The sequence below is a fragment of the Danio rerio genome, chromosome 23, assembly GCF_052040795.2.
Source record: "Danio rerio strain M-AB ecotype USA chromosome 23, GRCz13ab, whole genome shotgun sequence".
Lineage (NCBI taxonomy): Eukaryota > Metazoa > Chordata > Actinopteri > Cypriniformes > Danionidae > Danio > Danio rerio.
In genome coordinates this window covers 43,027,627-43,049,579 of record NC_141043.1, presented here as the reverse complement: position 1 = coordinate 43,049,579, position 21,953 = coordinate 43,027,627, and the positions used below count along the sequence as shown (strand labels likewise).

General features: G+C 37.5%; 1 protein-coding gene across 2 annotated transcripts in view; it reads right to left on the bottom strand.

Moving 5' to 3' along the window:
- Positions 1–21,676, bottom strand: part of tmco4 (transmembrane and coiled-coil domains 4) — a 33,811-nt gene extending 12,135 nt beyond the window's left edge. The window contains exons 1-10 of one of the 2 annotated variants that reach the window (XR_015523961.1): positions 21,538–21,676; positions 19,804–19,939; positions 18,153–18,327; positions 18,017–18,044; positions 16,165–16,294; positions 13,906–14,003; positions 12,912–13,055; positions 7,478–7,597; positions 4,275–5,979; positions 2,766–4,187 (exon numbers count right to left, since the gene is read on the bottom strand). Coding sequence is in view for 1 of the 2 variants with exons in the window: in XM_087307757.1 (XP_087163883.1) it covers positions 2,766–2,902; positions 5,815–5,979; positions 7,478–7,597; positions 12,912–13,055; positions 13,906–14,003; positions 16,165–16,294; positions 18,017–18,044; positions 18,153–18,327; positions 19,804–19,939; positions 21,538–21,583 (1,179 nt within the window). In the remaining variant the exon portion in view is untranslated. The remainder of the gene's footprint in view (positions 1–2,765; positions 4,188–4,274; positions 5,980–7,477; positions 7,598–12,911; positions 13,056–13,905; positions 14,004–16,164; positions 16,295–18,016; positions 18,045–18,152; positions 18,328–19,803; positions 19,940–21,537) is intronic. The other variant, XM_087307757.1, reaches the window with a different exon arrangement.
- Between the last annotated feature and the right edge of the window lie 277 nt (positions 21,677–21,953).

Genomic DNA, 21,953 nt, shown 5'->3' with positions numbered 1-21,953 from the left:
CGAGGTGTGCATAAAAGCATCTCTGAATACACAACTTGTCCAACCTTGAGATAGATGGGCTACAGCAGCAGAAGACTACACCAGGTGCCACTCCTGTCAGCTAAGAACAGGAAAATGAGGCTACAATTAGCACAGACTCACCAAAATTGGACAATAGAACACTGGAAAAACGTTGCCTGGTCTGATGAGTCTCAATCTCTGCTGCAACATGCGGATGGTAGGGTCAGAATTTGGCATCAACAACATGAAAGCATGGATCCATCCTGCCTTGTATCTACGATTCAGGCTGCTGGTGGTGGTGTAATGGTGTGGGAGATATTTTCTAGGCACATTTTGGGCCTCTTTAATACCAGTTAGTATTTTTGCTGACCATGTCCATCCCTTTATGACCACAGTGTACCCATCTTCTGATGGCTACTTCCAGCAGGATAGCGCGCCATGTCATAAAGCGCGACTCATGTCAGACTGGTTTCTTAAACATGACAATGAGTTCACTGTACTCAATGGCCTCCACAGTCACCAGCTCTCAATCCAATTGAGCACCTTTGGGATGTGGTGGATTGGGAGATTCACATCATAGATGTTCAGCCGACAAATCTGCAGCAACTGCTTGATGCTATCATGTCAATATGGAGCAAAATCTCTGAGGAATATTTCCAGTAGCTTGTTGAATCTATGCCATGAATGATTTAGGCAGTTCTGAAGGCAAAAGAGGGACCAACCTGGTACTAGTAAGGTGTACCTAATAAAGTGGCCAGTAAGTACTTTTACTAGCATTACCCAAGTAGGAATAATCTTGTAAAGCATTTATTAATCATAGTTCAACATTTACTATTAAACGATTAAAATCCAAAGTTGTACAAGGCCACAGTGGTCTTTAAGAAAATAGATTATGGTGATGCTAAGTTTGTCAGCTGTCACCTGCTCTTTCAGTCAGCTGTAGATCTTTACGCTGCACATGAATGCGAGTGATGTAATTATTAGCGTGAAAAAGGGGCACAGAAATACAAATTTAAATTTGTTGACTGACAGTTTGAGTTACCCATATCAATTAAGTCATTTATCGGCCCAACGATTAGTCTTATGCCTTAACCAGAACATAAAATACATATAAATACATTTGGATCATTTACTTTAACCATTATGTGAAGAGACTTTTAACCAGCACAACAACAAATGTTTCTGAAGACAATCATCTTAATACACAAAAATCTGTAACACTTTATTTTAACGGCCCATTTGAGAATTAGTAGACTGTGCTGTTAAATATCTGCTAATACCGCTCTTTCAACAGATTTTTAACTGACTATAAGAAACTTTGCAAGTACATGTCAACTCACACTAACCATAACCCCAACCTAACAGTTTACTTATAATCTAATGAGAATTAGTCGCCGTGTAGATGCAATACAACGTAATTCAACAAACGGACCATCAAATTAAAGTGTGCCCCAAAAATCTTATCCGACTTATTTAACACAAGAATAATGTAAATTTTAAGAGCCCCTATTATTGGTTTTTGAAAATGACCTTCACAGTTCTACACAGTTCTATGTGAATGAAAACATCCTGGTTTAAATCTGTAAGTGCAGCTTCTTTAAAAATTTACATTTTTTAATGAATAAACTTGTTTTTCTGGCTCTCTTGCCTGTTCGTATCAATGTCGACACTAAACAATACCAAATATGAATGACCGGATCTGGTAAAACGTGAATGTGATCTTCCCTTCAAGCAGTAGTCCAGAATATCTACCAACATTTGTATCAGGAATTCTAAAAATGGGGGGGTGAAAGTGGTCGGAGTTGCGTTGCGATGGGGGGGGGGGGGGGGGGGGAATTCCAGGATTTTCCCGGGATACGCAACAAAACAGGTTTCAGACTTGTGCTTTCTGCACATTTGAACAGCACATTATGTTAGCTGACCAATCAGAGATGGGTCTGAAATAAGGAGGTGCTGGCAGGTATGTAGTGCTGTTGTGTGGGACTGATCATGTCTAAAGATTAACAAGAGAACATTCTGGTGATTAATGAAATAATCTTCCCTGCACCAGGTTGCATCGGCTGTTTGTTAAACGAAAGTTCAGAAAAGACTATTGATGTATGGGGCTTGGTCAGAGCTTGACAGGAACTTTATCAGTGCACAGTTAATGGACCAGTTTCTTCCTCCATTTCAAAACTGTTAGTAAGTGCAATAAAAATGGTTTTCTCTAGTTTGCAAAATATGTGTTTATTTGTGTTTTGTTACTTGTAATCACTCCACACGGCTTGTACTGTATCTGGTTAACTCTTTATATTCTCATATCACGTCAAAAGCCATGCTGAAAATGCGTCGCGTGCCGCTTTGTTTACAGATTTAAATGTGTTTGAGAGCTTGTGATCCTCTGCCGTTTGTCATTGCCATGGCCACCATCAGCTATCCTACACAAGCCCGGCAGTCAAGTTTCAAAATAGTTTCGCTTTTGTCTTGTGTGAATTATTACTGAATGTGTGTCACTGTTTTTACTTATGGTTAAGAATAGAGCATTATGCCGGTGTTAAACTGCATTGGGCACACACAATATACTCTATAAAAATTACAACAGAATCTACAGAGCAAACATCCATTGTATCAAGCACATTTCTAAAGGATGAGTGTGAGAGACTGTGTATTATTACTGACAAGATGTCACAGATACTATTCTCTGAGGATGCCTTTTACCCATAGCAATCTTTGAATTAGTCATTTGAAGCCGTGTTGAGCTGAAAGTTGACTGATATGTCTCTGACCTGCTGTCGGCTGCGGAGGACCTGTGCGAGGTGTTTGCCCACCTCAGCTGAGCGGCTCAAGCAAACTCCCCAAGGGTTGTCGATCACACTGGCCACAGCTAACAGAGATGCAGGCCATGTCAGAGCGGTCACTATCCCTGAGGATGGACCAGAGAAACAGCAGTCAGGGTATTAGTGGTGTAACGGATGACAAATCTCATGGTTTGGATGACATTGTGGTTTTTGAGTCACGGATCAGACCAGCTATTCATTGACATATTTTTGATGGTTGTTTGTCGCCAACTATTGGTTAAATAATGTAGTTGCTACAACATTTAATAGCGTCAAGTTACATTAAACAGTGATTTAAATGTTTTCCATAAACATCAGTGTTTGTATCTGAACTATAAACTGTTCGCCAGTACTACTGTGTTATTTGATTGTTTGTAACTTCAGATCAAATGCAGATTGGAATGCAACACATCAAAGAATTAATAAATATATGCAAATATGTATTGTGATTAGAGTTGTGGCCAAAAATCATTCAAAAAAATCAATTTGGCATCTGCACCAGTGATGTGGTGCTTAGTGCAGGGGTGTCCAAAGTCGGTCTGTCCTGCTGAGTTTAGCTCCAACTTGCTTCAACGCACCTGCCTGAAAGTTTCTATTATCTAGTAAGAGCTTGATTAGCTGGTTCAGGTAACACCCCTGGGTTAGTGCGTCGACACATGCACTTTGGTGCTCACGGCGACCCGAGTTCGATTCCCGTCTCGTGGTTCTATGCCAATCCTTCCCCTCTCTCTGCTCGCCATGCTTTCCTGTTAATACACGATACTGTCCTATCCAATTAAGGTTAATATGTTTAAAAAATAATTATTAAAAAAACTAAATTTGGCATAATTTCGAAGATTTTTTAAAATGCATCGCTATTCTCTCTTGAATCAATTTTGAGCTTCGTTTTTAACAGGAGGTGGCGCTCTAGGCAATTTTTAACAGCAGATGGCGCTCTAGGCTAGTTTTAACAGCAGATGGCACTCTAGGCTAGTTTTAACAGCAGATGGCACTCTAGGCTAGTTTTAACAGCAGACGGTACTCTAGGATAGTTTTCACAGCAGATGGTGCTCTAGGTAAGTTTTAACAACAGATGGCTCTCTAGACTAGTTTTAACAGCAGATGGTGCTCTACATTAGTTTTAACTGCAGATAGTACTCTGGGTTAGTTTTTACCATAAGAAGGCACTCTAGGCTAGTTTTAACAGCAGATGGCGCTCTAGGCTATTTTTAACAACAGATGTCACTTTAGGCTAGTTTTAACAGCAGATGGCACTCTAGGCTAGTTTTAACAGCAGATGGCACTCTAGGCTAGTTTTAACAGCAGACGGTACTCTAGGATAGTTTTCACAGCAGATGGTGCTCTAGGTAAGTTTTAACAACAGATGGCTCTCTAGGCTAGTTTTAACAGCAGATGGTGCTCTACATTAGTTTTAACTGCAGATAGTACTCTGGGTTAGTTTTTACCATAAGAAGGCACTCTAGGCTAGTTTTAACAGCAGATGGCGCTCTAGGCTAGTTTTAACAACAGATGTCACTTTAGGCTAGTTTTAACAGCAGATGTCACTCTGGGCTAGTTTTAACAGCAGATGGCGCTCTAGGCTAGTTTTAACAGCAGATGGCTTTCTAGGCTAGTTTTAACAGCAGATGGTGCTCTAGGATAGTTTTCACAGCAGATGGTGCTCTAGGCTAGTTTTAACAAAAGATGTCGCTCTAGGCTAGTTTTAACAGCAGGTGTTGCTTTAGACTAGTTTTAACAACAGATGGTGCTTTATGCTAGTTTTAACAGCAGATGGCGCTCTAGGCTAGTTTTAACAACAGTTGGTGCTCTATGCTAGTTTTAACAGCAGATGGCGCTCTAGGCTAGTTTTAACAACAGATGGCGCTCTAGGCTAGTTTTAACAACAGATGGCGCTCTAAGCTAGTTTTAACAACAGATGGTGCTCTAGGCTAGTTTTCACAGCAGATGGTGCTCTAGGCTAGTTTTCACAGCAGGTGTTGCTCTAGGCTACTTTTAACAGCAGATGGTGCTCTAGGCTAGTTTTCACAGCAGATGGTGCTCTAGGCTAGTTTTCACAGCAGGTGTTGCTCTAGGCTAGTTTTAACAGCAGATGCCACTCTAGGCAAGTTTACTCATATGCTAATGATTGTGCATTCAATCCTAAATCATGTATTTTGTCATGGGATTAATGTAAACACAACTCACTAAGACACTTGCTTTTAAAAAAACTTTCCCTACTTTAATCATAATTATTTTAAAAAATGCAATATTTGTAAGGAAGTGGATGCAAACACAGAACAGCTGTTTGTAAAGCACACAGCGGCATCTGCTGTTAAAAACTAAGCACAGAATCCAATCAAGCGAGAATATATGAATATTCGCTAACATTCCAGATGATTTGTAGTACTTGGATGAGTTAGTTTATGAGTTATTTGTTTAATTTGATTTAAAATTTTTGTTTAATCGGTTGTTGTTGAGGAATAAAATACCTTGGACTGTTATGATTGTCCAATCAAAATCAAAATAAGTACAGACCCACAGACACCCTCAGCACTTACTCTGAACAAATACAAATATTCTTTCATGAACCATTTAAGTACAGTGGACCAGCATGTATGAGAGCACAAATTTGTCAAAAAAACATGAATGGGGTAACATATGAATAACAAGTTTAAAACGAACAGCATTTAGGAAAAAAACAAAACAAAACTCTTTAATAACAGTATAAAACATCCTTTCTGTAAGGCAATTTGAGGCATTCTTGCTGGATAAAAATATTTTTATCTTTTATCCACAGCAATCTAAAACTGTGTGGGAGAGAATGTTGCCGCTGGTCAAAAGCACAATAACCACTCAGCAAAACACTACAAATTTTAGCACCGTCTCGTCTTTTATTTTAACACACTCATGCATGAAACTCAACTATAGCACTTCAAAAAAAGAATGCAAATTTAGATAATGAAGCCAGAGAAAAAGTGACATTCTTATTTGTGTTTTATAACAGTAAAATCCAACCTACCTGAAAGCACAGTGTATTTTAGGGCCTCTTGCGCTACGACGCTTACAAGCCCATCCCATAATGAGTCCAGAATAGAGCCTAGGTCCTTTAAATACCGCGATTCCCATTTCAGACAGTACTGCTCACCACAGGCTCCTAGACTGGACCAGGGAGCCTGAAACGAACCTGTCATAAGAAAATTTGTCATTATATAAGGGTATATTCACACTATGTATGGTATTCTTCGTCTACCCAGACAGCCTGCACTCACATTACATTCAGGCCTGGGTACGCTTACATCATTGATGATGCGCTGTTCAGTAAGCGCTTTCACTCAGCATAGAAGATATTTCTTTAGTTGTATTGGTTTAGTCGGTTGATATGCAGTGCAGTCAGATATTTCGCCAAACAGATCAGCCATGCCGAAGTGAACCGTGCCTGAGCCCGATTCAGAGCACTCACACTTCTCAAACAATCCAGGAAACGGGCATGGGCACGGTTCGGATAGCATAGTGTGAGTACGCTCTAACATTATATATAGGCGCTCGAGGCTGCAGAAGGCGATATAGGCTCGTTTTAACAGCAGATGGTGCTCTAGGCTAGTATTTAACCAGAGGTGGAACTCAATGCCAGTTTTAACAGCAGATGACACTCTTGGCTAGTTTTGACAGCAGATGGTGCTCTAGGCTAGTTTTTAACCAGAGGTGGCGCTCTATGCCAGTTTTAACAGCAGATGACACTCTTGGCTAGTTTTGACAGCAGATGGTGCTCTAGGCTAGTTTTTAACCAGAGGTGGCACTCTATGCCAGTTTTGACAGCAGATGGCACTCTAGGCTAGTTTTTAACCTACGGTGGCGCTCTATGCCAGTTTTAACAGCAGATGGCGCTCTAGGCTAGTTTTTAACCGGAGGTGGCGCTCTATGGTAGTTTTAACAGCAGATGGTGCTCTAGGCTAGTTTTTAACCGGAGGTGGCGCTCTATGGTAGTTTTAACAGCAGATGGCGCTCTAGGCTGGTTTTTAACTGGAGGTAGCGCTCTTTGCCAGTTTTGACAGCAGATGGTGCTCTAGGATAGTTTTTAACCTGAGGTGGTGCTTTATGCCAGTTTTAACAGTTTTTTTTTCCAGCAGATGGTGATCTAGGCTAGTTTTTACCCAGCATATGGTGATCTAGGCTAGTTTATAACTAGAGGTGCCCCTCTATGCCAGTTTTAAAAGCAGACGGTGCACTAGGCTGGTTTTACCAGCATAAGGCTCTCTAGGCTAGTTTTTACCAGAAGACGGCCCTCTAGGGCAGGCTAGTTTTCAAATAGCAGATAGCCTTCTAGGCTAGTTTTTACAGGAACCAGCGCTCTAGGCTAATTTTAACAGCAGATCTGACTCTAGGCTAACTTTTTTTCCCCAACAGACGGCAATCTAGGCTAGTTTTTGACCAGCGGATGGCCCTCTAGGCTAGTTTTTTCATCATGCTTAAATTAAATTCTTGCGTATCTGTTTGTTTTGAATGCTTTTATTGTCTGAATTTTGTTAGTTTTTAGTTTTAGTCAATCTCAATAATTCTTGTCCATCTAACACTAAGATTGTCATAGAACGTCATGCACACCTAGGGTGAATAAGTTTTGGACTGTGGCATAATAAAAGCTCTGCTGTTTTCCTTTCTACAGATTTAATGTTAATTGCACTTACTGTATTTGCCGCTGCAGAGCCAGCCTGTCACGGCTATAGTGAGATGAAGATGCTTTCCAGAGCTCATCGGAAGAAACTCGAACTCCTCGATAGCACCAACACGCTTGTTCATTTTATAGCCTGCAAAAATTTGTCAAATATACTCAGTTGTGACTATGTTTAAATATACAACAATAAACATTTGAAGTCAGAATTATTAGCCCCCTGTATAATTTCGCCCCCCCCCCCCCACCCAATTTCTGTTTTTAACACATTTTGAAACATAATAGTTTTAATAACTCATCTCTAATAACTGATTTACTTTATCTTTGCCATGATGACAGTAAATAATATTTTACTAGATATTTTTCAAGACGCTTCTATACAGCTTAAAGTGACAATTAAAGGCTTGACTAGGTTATTTAGGCAAGTTAGAGTAATTAAGCAAGTCGCTGTATTAACCTTATTCTAAAATGCGGAAGTGCGCCTGTTTTCGCGATTGTTTTAGAACTTCCGATTCAATCGCCTATGGGAGAAATGACTAGGAATAATAAACGGCAGAAAACGGTCAAACTACTTGCTCTACAAACAAATGTTTGCATGACTATACAGACCAAGTAGAATAATATAATAAGGAAATATCAGTTTGCAACACCAAACTGCGAAACGAGCAGTTTTTAATTTCTAAAAATGAATGGAAGTGAATGAGACCGGAAGTCTTGAGCCAAAAAGATTCAAATGGCTGCGCCCGCTCGTCTGCGAAGAATAAGGTGAATAACGATGGTTTGTTCTGTAGACAATCGAAAGTAAAATTGCTTAACAATATTTATTAAAATGGTGTTAAATTTTTTTTAACTGCTTTTATTCTAACCAAATAAAACAAATAAGACTTTCTACAGAAGAAAAAATATTATAGAAAATACTGTGAAAAATTCCTTGCTCTGTTAAACATCATTTGGGAAATAAAAAAATAAAAAAATAAATAAATTAAAAGGAGAGCTAATCATTTTGACTTCAACTGCATATGTAATTTATGTAAAAGTGAATTTTAGCACGGTGGAAAACCAATCAAAGCAACTCTATTAAAGATGAAGTTTCTCAAGAAGAAATATAGAGAGGGACAATATAGATTGAAGCACTAAAAATGTACTCAAGTAAAAGTAAAAAACACATTTAAGTACAATTTCTGAAAAAGAAAAAAACTACTCGATTTCAGTAACTTAAGTTTTTCATTCATTCATTTTCCTTTGGCTTAGTACCCTATTTATCAGGGGTCGCCACTGTGAAATGAACCGCCAACTATTATGGCATATATTTAATGCAGCAGATGCCTTTCCAGCTGCAACCCAGCACTGGAAAACACCTATACACACTTGTATTCACACACACACACACACACACTCATACACTACGGCCAATTTAGTTTATCTAATTAAGCTACAGCATGTCTTTGAACTGTGATGGAAACTGGAGCACCCGGAGGAAACCCATGCCAACATAAGGAGAACATGCAAACTCGAACCAGCGACCTTCTTGCTGTGAGGCAACAGTGCTGACCACTGAGCCACCATGCCACGTAATTTGAGTTTTTGTAATGTATTACTGTACACTACTGACGAAAACTAACAGAGTCTCAGAGGTTTGGACATACAAGGGTGAGTTATTATTGACAAAATTTTCATTTTTGGGTGAACTAACCCTTTAATAACAGGTTAACTATGTTTATATATATATATATATATATATATATATATATATATATATATATATATATATATATATATATATATTCACTTATAAAACTGTTAAAAGCTATTAGTTACTAGTAGTTAGTTAAATAGTTAAAGTTATTGGCAACTAATAAAGTTATGGTAACTAATAACCTTGACCTTTTCAAATGTGACTGTATCGCATTAATATGTGGGATGTTTGTGGATTGATGATGATGAACACAGTAATAGCAGATCCAAATGCAGCATTTATTTAGCAGGATTGTCATGTAGGCAGAGATCATAGCAGGTTGCAAAACAGTACAATAATGGTTATCCAAAATCGTAGTCAAGCAGGCATAGGGTCAGGCTATGTGGCTAAGGATCAATACATGGAAGAACAAAGGCGAGGCTCGGAACACGGAAGACTAGACAGGAAAATACTCAGACATGAAAACATTACAATATAGCAAGGCTCAGTCCTGAGGTGTCTGTGCGTGCAGCTTAAATAGTGTGTGTAATCGGTCCTTGACAATCCTCTGGTGGTGTCTGTGCAATCAGTCAGGATGAGCAACATGTGTGTGTGGGCGGAGTGCATGTATGGAATTGTAGTCCAAAAGTGGCGGATTTGTAGTCCGTGAGCTGCTGTGTGTGAATTTCAGCGATCTATAGAATTAACTAAGGGTGTCACGATCCTCCAAATCCTTGATTCGATTACATTTTCGATTCTAAAGTCACGATTCGATTAGATTTTCGATTATGAATAATTAATTAATTAATAACGAATTAATTATTTGTAGCCTCCCGTTTAAACTACCTGACTTGCATGGTCTTTGTTTTACCCATAAACAAATCATACAGTAAATGAATAAAGATAAGTTACACACATAATTACCACCTGTCAATCACTTTTTTCTGCGGGACTCGTGAATAGGCAGTGATCTGTGTCGTTATAATGGCGTCGGTAAAAAAGGTGCACAACCAACAGGAACCAGCCAACAGTATCTGAGGTGTTCGCTAAAATGACTAAGTACTTGTGTGAAAGTAAAAGATGGATGCAGTCTACTGACCCGCTGACTGCCTTGACCCGCTGTCTCGAGCGCATGACAATGTTTGAGCGTCTTTGTCTGTGTGTGAATGTGTGTTTGTGGTCACGTGATGTGCGTTTTCAGTGGTAGTGAGGAAGGAGGGCTGCTCAGAAATGCTACACGCCAGTGTGGATGTGGATCGTTGTCGTTCTAAAATGCCATTTAAAAACAAAGACATATTAGTGTAAACAGGGCCTGAGTGTGTATTTTTCGCGAGCGGATTTGCAACGGGTGCGGGGCGGAGGATCGCGATGCGCCCATCGTCTATCATCTCAACCGTAATACGTACATAGCAGAGTTTGCAAGCTGTGTTTTTTTTTTTGTCGACAACATGAACATTGTCAACATAACTCACTGGAAATCCAAAATGCTTACACACCGGCGACTTCATTGAAAGAGGAGAGGGTTTAAGTTCTGTCGACGGGTCTCCTGCGTCTGCAGTTTAACGAGCACTTCAACAAGCATGTTTTTTTCCCACTTGGCAAGCCAAGCTAACGTGACATGGGGTTGTGGCAGCATCGACGATTCTATCTTTTGATTCAATAATCGAAGTTGAGCATAAATTTTGATCGATTTCGATTAAAAATCGAAATCGTGACACCCTTAGAATTAATTGCTGGTGATCGTGACAATATGCACCTTTGGTAAAGCTGCTTTGAAACGATAATCATTGTGAAAAGTGCAATACAAATAAACTTGAATTGAAGTAAACTGAATTGAATCTGCAAACAGAAATAAAAGCAGCACACACACACACACACACACGCACGCACACACACACACACAAACACACACACACACAAGCTGCACTTTAAGAACTATACCCTAAGAAAAAATATCAAGCAACTCCAACAACCTTGAGCTCGGCACACTTTGAATAGCAGCTGACAATGTGCTCTGCTGGAAATCAAGATTATATAAAACTCTATTTGAAGCAGAAGACGAGCTGTGACTTCATCATTGTCATTCTGCTTATTCATCTGCTCCTCTTTTGATTCTTTAACACATGCTACTGATTAAACGTGGCATTGAAAGGGTTGCAGGAATCATGCAAGAGATGATATGAAGCATTTAGTGGAACAGAAGCTTCTATAGACAGACTGAACTGAAGTCATGTTATCCAATAAATTAATAAAGGTATGAGGAATAAATGACGCGTACTGCTGCGCTCTTCAGCTCTTGGGCTCTTCATTCTCACAATTCACAATAACCTTCAGGGGTTTCAGTGTTTGAACATCTATTAGTTAATTCTATTAGCTGTTTTTATTTTTTATTTGATGTCACTTCTACAGTATTGCTGAGACATGACTGCAGTGTTTGATATTAGTTTGAAATAGTTTTTAATACTTACTTTTAATTTCAGTTTCAATCATTTTGTGTTTTTTTCCCCTAATTTCATTTATTTATTTTGTCTTTATATTATAAGTTATCATCAAATCATTTTTCTTTTAAATTTAGATCTAGATTTATGTAGTTTAATCAAAATGCTTGAAACTTTTGATAACACAAATACAGAAAAGTTCTATAAATGGATAATAATAATAATAATAATAATAATAATAATAGTAATAATAATGGGCGACGAAGTGGCGCAGTAGGTAGTGCTGTCGTCTCACAGCAAGAAGGTAGCTGGTTCGAACCTCGGCTCAGTTAGCGTTTCTGTGTGGAGTTAGCATGTTCTCCCTGCGTTCGCGTGGGTTTTTTCCAGGTGCTCCGGTTTCCCCCACAGTCCAAAGACATGCGGTACAGGTGAATTGGGTAGGCTAAAAATTGTCTGTAGTGTATGAGTGTGTATGTGTGTGTGTGTGTGTGTTTGTGTGTGGATGTTTCCCAGAGATGACTTGCGGATGGAAAGGCATCCGCTGGCTAAAAACGTGCTGGATAAGTTGGCGGTTCATTCCGCTGTGGCCACCCCGGATTAATAAAGGGACAAAGCCGACAAGAAAATGAATGAATGAATAAAATTCTAATAATAATAACAATAATAATAATAATAATTAATTGATTTAATAACAAAATTTTTTGTAAATAATTATTTTAATTTCCATTTAATTACCAAATTTTCTTTTGTCATTATGAAAGAATGAAAGTAACATAATAAGCTTTACAGTCTATAGCATGGTTGCCAAGCAATAGAGAAAGTTGAAGTCAGAATGATTTTTTTTTTCTTTTTTAAATATTTTCTAAATGATGTTTAACAGAGCAAAGAAATTTTCACAGTATGTCTGATAATATTTTTTTTCTGGAGAAAGCTTTATTTGTTTTATTTCGGTTAGAATAAAAGCAGTTAATAAATTTTTTAAAAACATTTTAAGGTCAAAATTATTAGCCCGTTTAAGCAATTTTTTTTCAATAGTCTACAGAACAAACCATCATTATACAATAACTTGCCTAATTACCCTAACCTGTCTAGTCAACCTAATCAACCTAGTTAAGCCTTTAAATGTCACTTTAAGTTGTATAGAAGTGTCTTGAAAAATATCTAGTCAAATACTGTCATCATGGCAAAGATAAAATAAATCAGTTATTAGAGATGAGTTATTAAAGCTATTATGTTTAGAAATGTGTTGAAAAAAGATCAGAAAAACAGGAAATTGGGGGAAAAAATAAACGAGGGCTAATAATTCAGGGGGGCTAATAATTCTGATTTGAGCTTACCTGTTAATCCAGCACCTGCGGCTCCAAACAGTGAGGCCATGATAGCGATACCTGTAGCTGATCCCAGAACAGCGGCTCCACCTGCACCCAGCACTGCTCCTGCTCCAGCAGCCACCAGAGGAGCCGCCAGTCCTCCTGTAACCCCTGAGAAACACACAAAAGAAATTAAAGATATGAAGAAATTAAGAAATGTAATTCTAAATAATTATATATATACACACACACACACACACACACACATACATATATTATACATATATATATATATATATATATATATATATATATATACACATACACACACACACACACACACACACACATATATATATATATATATATATATATATATATATATATATATATATATATATATATATATATATATTATAATAAAGAAGGGTGACATGTGGCTCAGTGGTTAGCACTATCTTTTCACAGCAAAAAAAGTCACTGGTTCAAGTCCCTGCTGGGTCAGTTGGCGTTTTTGTGTGGAGTTTGCATTTTCTTCCTGTGTTGGCATGTATTTTCCCCAGGTACTCCAGTTTCCCCGAAAGACATGTGGTATAGGTGAATTAAATAAACTAAAGTGTATGTATGCGAATGAGTGTATATGGGTGTTTCCCAGTACTGGGTTGCAACTGGAAAGGTATTCGCTGTGTAAAACAAATGCAAAAATAGTTAACGGTTTTGTTTAACAAAAACAAAAATAGTTAACGGTTTATTCTGCTGTGGTGACCCCTGATAAATAAAGGAACTAAGCCAAAGGAAAATGTATGAATAAGTAATAAATAAATAATAAACCTTTGGATGTAAACCTTTTAAAAATAAACCTTTAAATGGCCCAAAACAAACAAAAAAGCAAATATGCTTATTTTTCTTAAGTAAATTTGTTTTTAATCACTCAACCAACCAATCAATCATTTAAAATCAAGCTTTATTTCCTTATGCATGTCTTTATCAACATTGTTCTTCCCTTGACATTCACACTCACCGATGACTGTCCCTCCACCCACAGTGGCCAGCCCGATGAGCAGGTACCGGCGCAATTTACGACCACGCTCTTTCTTCTGCCTCCTGGAAGACTCTTCTCTGTGGAGGGAAAGTCAATCTGATTCATGACAGGCTCCAATGTGAAAATGAATAAGCACCAAACTGAAAGGAAAAACCTTGACCCTTGCATACTCCACATACAGCATTGCACATCGCACAAATTAAAAGATAGAAATTAACAAAAGCATTCAAAGCTTGCACTCATGTGAAACACACTGGTGTGCTTTCATTGCTTGTGGAATGAGACTGATGAGCATGCAGTATATCTGTGTTATCGGCATTAGGACATTAGATACAATTACTCTATAACACACTCACCGACCACTTTATTAAGTACACCCGTCCAACTGCTCATTAATGCAAATTTCATATAATAATCAGCCAACAACATGGCAGCAACTCAATGCATTTAGGCATGTAGACATGGTCAAAGACGATCTGCTGCAGTTCAAACCGAGCATCAGAATGGGGAAGAAAGGTGATTTAGGTGACTATAATGTGCCATGTTTGTTGGTGCCAGATAGGCTGGTCTGAGTATTTCAGAAACTGCTGATCTACTGGGATTTTCACGCACAACCATCTCTAGGGTTTACAGAGAATGGTCCGAAAAAGTGAAAATATCCAGTGAGTAGCAGTTCTGTGGGTGCAAATGCCCTGTTGATGCCAGAGGTCAGAGGAGAATGGCCAGACTGGTTCCAGTTGTATGCAGAAGAGCATCTTTGAATGCACAACACGTCCAACCTTGAGGCAGATGGGCTACAGCAGCAGAAGGCCACACCGGGTGCCACTCCTGTCTGCTAAGAACAGGAAACTGAGGCTACAGTTGACACAGACTCACCAATTGAACTACTGTGACATTTGGATGGTAGGGTCAGAATTTGCTGTCAACAACATGACAGCATGGATCCAGCATGCAATCGGAATATGACAATAATTAACCAAGAAAAAGTGAAAGCGAAGCAAACACTACCAGATTACAAGGGTATAAATACAGCACTACAACATATAAAAGAGAAAGATTGACTTAGAAGGCCATTTACTTGTTTTATCATGATTTGATAAGCTGTAGTTTGAAACGTACACTGAGTTTTTCTCCTCTAAGGTCTTAATATGCGGTCTCTGTCACCATCTTGTGGCGGAACATCAACTGCATTTGCTCAGCTCAGTATGACAGGCTGATGGATGCCGATGAACTGTATCTCAGAAATTATAAATATTTAAAATAGGCACTACACTTACAAATACATTTCATAGTTGCAATCTAAACAACTTTAAATGTTTAATTTATTGATCTGCTGTCACTCTACGTAGGCTGAGTAATACGGAAGGGTGAGGAGGCTGTATGAGCGCTGTTATTGCAGAATATCGCACGGCTATCAGCCAATTAGATTTTAGAACCAGACAGAACTATAGTTATCCTGCCTTATAACTATATAACATATATAATATATACATACATATATACATACATATATACATATATATATATATATATATATATATATATATATATATATATATATATATATATATATATATATAGTTATAAGGCAGGATAACTATATATAGTTCTAGTTTTGGAGTGGCCATCACAAAGCCCTGACCTCAATCCTATAGAAAATTTGTGGGCAGAGTTGAAAAAGCTTGCGTGAGCAAGACAGCCAACAAATCTGACTTGGTTACAATTCTCTCGTTATTCTGGCATTTAGCAAATGTAAATCGTTTATGTAATCCTGACCGACCTAAAATTGTAAACTTTTAGCGTTTAGTATGATTTACTATCAGACATGTTTTTAAAAATAGTTGTGTTCCTTTTTTTCTAGAGTGTATGTAAACTTCTGGTTTCAACTGTATGTGTGTGTGTGTAAATAAATTTTTGATTAAACAATTTATATAATAATTATTTTAAATAAAAGTATTAACTACCTAAAAATAATATAAAAAGACTATTTAAAAAATATATATATACATATATTGTTAGATTAATTGACAAATTAAAAAAGTAAAGCCTAAAATACTCTGAAATAGTGGACAGAGGCCGTCCCAATCTGCATCGACTTTTCCTTAGTGAATGTGCAGATGGAAATAATCTTTTGTAAATAATCCAGCAGTGAAATCAGTGAGCGGCTCTTGCTGAAAACCTCCCCACAACTTAGTAAAGAGGCAGCAGCTGATGATGATGGGAAGACGATTCACTTACGCGCTCTCCTCTCCGGCCTCTCTCAATTTCTCTCCAAGAGTCTCTTCAAAATCCTCCAGCTGCTGTTGGGTCACTCGCAGCAAACAGCTGACATGGCGGATCAGCACACGGGCCCGGGCATCATACTGTCCTGCAGGAGGACAATCCAAAAGCCCTCAAATACCTTATAATGTTTAATTCATACACCAAAACATTTGTTTTAAATTTCATGTACAGAAAATGTATGTATGCATGTAAATATATAGGTTTATAAATATTTGAACATCGACACAATTCTAACATTTTTGGGTCTATAGACCAACACAATGGATTTGAAATGTGCTTTAACTGCAGACTGTCAGCTTTAATTTGGGGGTATTTACATCCAAACCAGATGAACACTGTAGGAATTACAACAGTTTGCATATGTGCCTCCCACTTGTTAAGGGACCAAGAGTAATTGGACAGAATATTAATCATAAATCAAACTTTCACTTTTTAATTCTTGATTGCAGATCTTTTGCAGTCAATTAGAGCCTAAAGTCTGGAATGCACAGACATCACCAGACGCTGGGTTTAATCCCTGGTGATGCTCTGCAACCAAGTATTAAAAAGTCTGCAGTTTAAGTACATCTTATTTCTTTTTAAATCCATTGAGTTAGAAATCCAAAATGTTAGAATGTGTCGATGTCCAAATTAAAATGAAGCTTCATGTAAAAATAAAATAAAACATGTATTATGTAGGGATTTAACGGTATCAGAATTTCACAATACGATAATACCTCGGTATGAAAGGCACGGTACGGTATTTATTGAATAATTTACAAAAAAAAAACTAATGAAAAGACTCGAAAAAAGTGCCAAAAGTGTTTATTTACCTTAGCACTGAACATATCGATGACATACAAATTAGCCATCTATCTGTAAGTTTCGAAACAGGAACTTCAATTTTTCAATTTTAATAACAAAAAACTATTAAACCATATTAAAAAAATAGTTTCAATTTAGTATTGTTGAAAACTCATCACATTCAACATTTAATCACTCATTCACTTAGAGATGGGTTTTTTAAAGAAAATTATCATATAACTATAATCTGGTAAAAGACCCTCTCATTTGGGACTGAGGTTTCTGGGACAGAGAGATTTGATTTAGCCAAGGTCGACAGCAGTGGGTAACGTTGTGCATTGTCTTTCCACCACTTGAGAGGACAAGCCATGAGTGAGATAGAGGTCTCTTTGCGGTACAAGTCAATGTCTGCATCAATCTAACAAGTGTGCTGTGTTCTGCAGTCCCCATGACTGTTTTTAGTCATATTTCCCAACTTATATTTCACCATAGTCTGGCAGTGCCTGCATATTGTTTTTGTCTTTGTCTGTCACCTTTTGTCCTTTTTCGTATCTTTTTAGAAAGAAACCGAAATGCTTCCACACATCTGATTTAAATCCCGCTTTAGGTTCGATCATTTCCAGCTCTTTCTTCCCCGCTACTAGCAACACACTCCATTTCCGCATTACTGGATCTGTAGTGACAACAGACCGCAAAGGTTGATGGCCACGCCTAGGCTGATGGGAATTGTAGTTCCCGCTACCTCCCGTTCGCTTCATTCGCCTAAGCAAACTTTTCTTAAAAATATAGTTTTATTGAGTCATGCGCCTACGGTAATATTGAAAAAAATTACTATTGCGGTATGACGGTATTTACAATATTGTTACATCACTAGTATTATGTACTACTTTGGAGGTTCAAGTATATTTATTATTTTAAATAATAGATTAATAATAAACAATTGTTGTAGAATAAAAGACATTGTGATGCAAATTTTCATTACATTTAAATTGATACTGAAATTGAGTGTGTAACAGCAACTCACCATCTTTGACTGAGAATGACACGAGATCCTGTAAAACAAAAACTGTGTTATAAAAGCAAACATCACAAGCATTGATTCGCATAAGCATCATTATTTATACATCAATGCAGTCTTCCAGGTGTGTTGATTTCAGTACCTGAGTGATGGGTAAAGCTCCGGCTCTGAGCAGCGGTTCTGCGTGTAGGATGGAGAGGAAAGTGTCTGAGCCTTCGAACCCGAGCCCTGCCAGAAACGCCTGCATCACCGGCATCACAGACTCATCCAGATTCAGCCACTGCACCAGAGCCTCCAGATACGACTCACGAAAACTCCTGCATTGAGAAAACAACCCCAAACCTCAATAAATGTGAGGGAAGTTCATTTTAAAAAGACAAGTATGCATGAAATGGATTAAAAGTGCTAGTAAAGTTATAATATTACTATAAACACACAGGGCGTCACAATGGCGCAGTGGGTAGCACAGCAAGAAGGTCGCTGGTTTGAGCCTCAGCTGGGTCACTTGGCATTTCTGTGTGGAGTTTGCATGTTCTCCCCGTGTTGTCGTGGGTTTCTACGGGTGCTCGGGTTTCCCCCACAGTCCAAAGATATGCACTATAGGTGAATTGGGTAAGCTAAATTGGCCGTAGTGTATGTGTGTGAATGAGAATGTATGGGTGTTTCCCAGTGATGGGTTGTGGCCGGAAAGACATCTGCTGAGTAAAACATATGCTGGATAAGTTGGCGGATCATTCCACTGTGGCGACCCCTGATTAATAAAAAGGGACTCAGCCGAAAAGAAAATGAATGAATGGATGAATGAATATACACACATACACATATACACACACACACACACACACACACACACACACACACACAAACATAAATAAATATATATATATATATATATATATATATATATATATATATATATATATATATATATATATATATATATATACACACACACACACACACACACACACACACACATAAAATTACAGTTGAAAATAAAATTATAAGAATCCCTTTGAAATTAAAACTTTTTTCGAAAGTGTTGTTTAACAAAACAAGAAACTTTTAATATAATTTCCTATTTTCTTTTTTTAGTTTGACTGCAATACAATTTATAAGAATATTTTTTAAATCTGGAAAAAGTCACTATTATAAGCCCCCTTAAGAAATTATTTATTTCAACTGGTTACAGAGCAAACCAGTTGTCCAAAGACTTGCTTATTTAACCTAGTTAAGCCTTTAAATTTCTTTTTAAGTTGAATAATATTTCAGTCATTCATTTTCCTAAAGCTTAGTCTTTATTTCAGTGGTCGCCACAACGGAATGAACCACCAACTATTCTGTCACGTTTTATGCAACGAATGCCTTCTAGCTGCAACCCAGTACTGGGAAACATCCATACACACTCATTCACACACACACTCATACACTAGGGCCAACAGAGTATATTTAATTCACCTATAGCGCATGTCTTTGAACTGTGGGGGAAACTGGAGTACCCGGAGGAAACCCACGCCAACAAAAGGAGAACACGCCCAGCCGGCACTTGAACCAGCAACCTTCTTTCTGTGAGGCGACAGTGCTAACCACAGAGCCACCATGCCACCTCTAAATATAATATTTATTCATTCATTTTCTTTTCGGCTTAGCACCCGGAGGAAACCCACGCCAACATGGGGAGAACATGCAAACTCCACACAGAAATGCCAACTGACCCAGCCAGGACTCGAACCAGTGACTTTCTAGCTGTCTCGCCCCCGTTAACATACTTATAGTTATAAATTATTATTTACTTTTGTTCAGGTCCATGAAACAGCTGACCCAGGGACACTCCACATAACCCAGCATAAGCAAAGCGTCCCGGTTCACTCAACTGTTGACCAAACACTTTCTCTGCTGATGACCGGTCATGTTTCTGTCCTCCTCGATCTGTAACGATGACAATAACAAATTGTGAAAATTAATCCTATCATTTATAGAATTTCAGCATCAAATGCAAATTCAGTCCTTCACATTTACATTGCATGTTTATAATCGAGATTCAAGAAGTAGTCAGTCGCCCTTTCATTCGATAAAACGGGTGCCATTTGTGTTCACAGCATTTAATGAGATATACCAAACAATTGTCCTAAAATTAGGATTCCAAAAGCTTAAATGTATTAATTCAATATGTGTGTCTCTATTTCTATAAGATATATTTATTAAAAATGATCCTTATTTGTTTTTGTAAATATTTTATGATTTGTGTGTGTCCCTTAGTTTGACTTACAGTACCACCACATCACACTAACTTTAGCTTTAAATAACATAACAAAACAAGAATGAGGGCTTCTGTAAATTTAAGACATTTTTAAGACCATTATGATTAAATTTTAAGCCTCATAGAGGGCTCAAATGGAAAAGGTTTTTATTTGCCCGTTCAAACTTCTTTTTTTATAATTTAATACATGTAATAATAAATATGTAATTTTTTCAATTCTGAGGAAAAAAAGTTTAAGGTTGTGTCAAAACAACCAAGCTCTAGTTGTATACATACACTTTTTTTCAGCATAACATTTATTTAAAAATGTTTTAAAGGTTTTACAAACTATAATAAACTAAATGTATGCACAACAGTCTCTAGGTCAAAATTGTATTCCTAAATAAAAAGTTTATTGAGATGGATTGTTGGTGATACATTTATTTACTAAATGTATAAATTAATTTGATAATTTATATACGTTCACCATCAAATGCAAATCCAGTACATTTTCATTGAATGTTTATTATCGAGATCCAAGAAGTATGATTTTTTTTTTTTTTATGAATACGTTTTGTTTCTTAAGTTATTAATCACAATTATGGTATAAATTAGTGCTGTGGTTGCATAGCAACGAGTACATCCTTTTCAAATATGAATACTCAGCCCTGTTGACCCGTTTGATCTGCAGTCTTAATATTTTGCACACGTTCTTCATCTCATGAAGAGCAAATCTGCCTCTTGGACTCAGTTTCAATGCATTTGATTGTCTGTTTATGCACTTTTTGAGCTTGTGACTGGAAGGCTGCAGCTTCCAGATTGAAATAAACTAAAACATCAAAACATTTGGCATTATATGACACTTTTATATCATATACTTCTTGATGCTGTAATACTATATATTTAGGATAACTCCATATTTGTAAAAGTCCCTGAAAAAAAGGTCCTGCATGTGTCATTTTGTATCGTTAACTTAAAAAATTCCATTGTTTAGTCAAAACATGTATTAGGCCTAAATCTAATCCTGCATCTGAGATTAAAACACAGAGCAGCTGTTATCAGACACGTATACAAATCTAAGAAAACAGCATAAAAATAATACATAAAAGTCTCAGTTTGAGATTTAAATAGTAGATTCAATTGACATTTAAAGCTTTAAATAATTAATAACGTTACGTTACACCGAAGACTCTTATTTTGTTACATTTTAGACAAGACTACAATCTTTTCAGTCAAGTCGTCTAACGTTACAAGTAAAACACCACACGTTAGTCACGTCGCTGAATACCTGCAGTTAATTTCGCGTCCTCGTTGTTGTTATTTGTTGCTTCCATTAGCTTATCCTCAGTAATTTACTTAAGATTTCTTTTCTTCATGTTGGAAAGTTACTTTGTTGTCGTGACAGATGAAAGTTCAGAACAGTTCTTGAATGCCCTCTATCGGTCATATCAATCCACGAATCACGAAGGACTGATTTATGAATATTCATAATGTAACGCTACGTTGGTCCAGTTGGCTTAACTGATTGGCTGAACTGCAGTTTGGTTTATGAATATTGAGGACATAGCGCCATGTTCGTCCAGCTGGCCTACGTGATTGGATGGATTGCAGAAGTTGGGGAGATTTCCGTTATTAAACTGGCAAAAGCGAGCGAGTCGCAAAAGCCAGAGCCGAACTATATGGAGGATTGGCTTATGAATATTA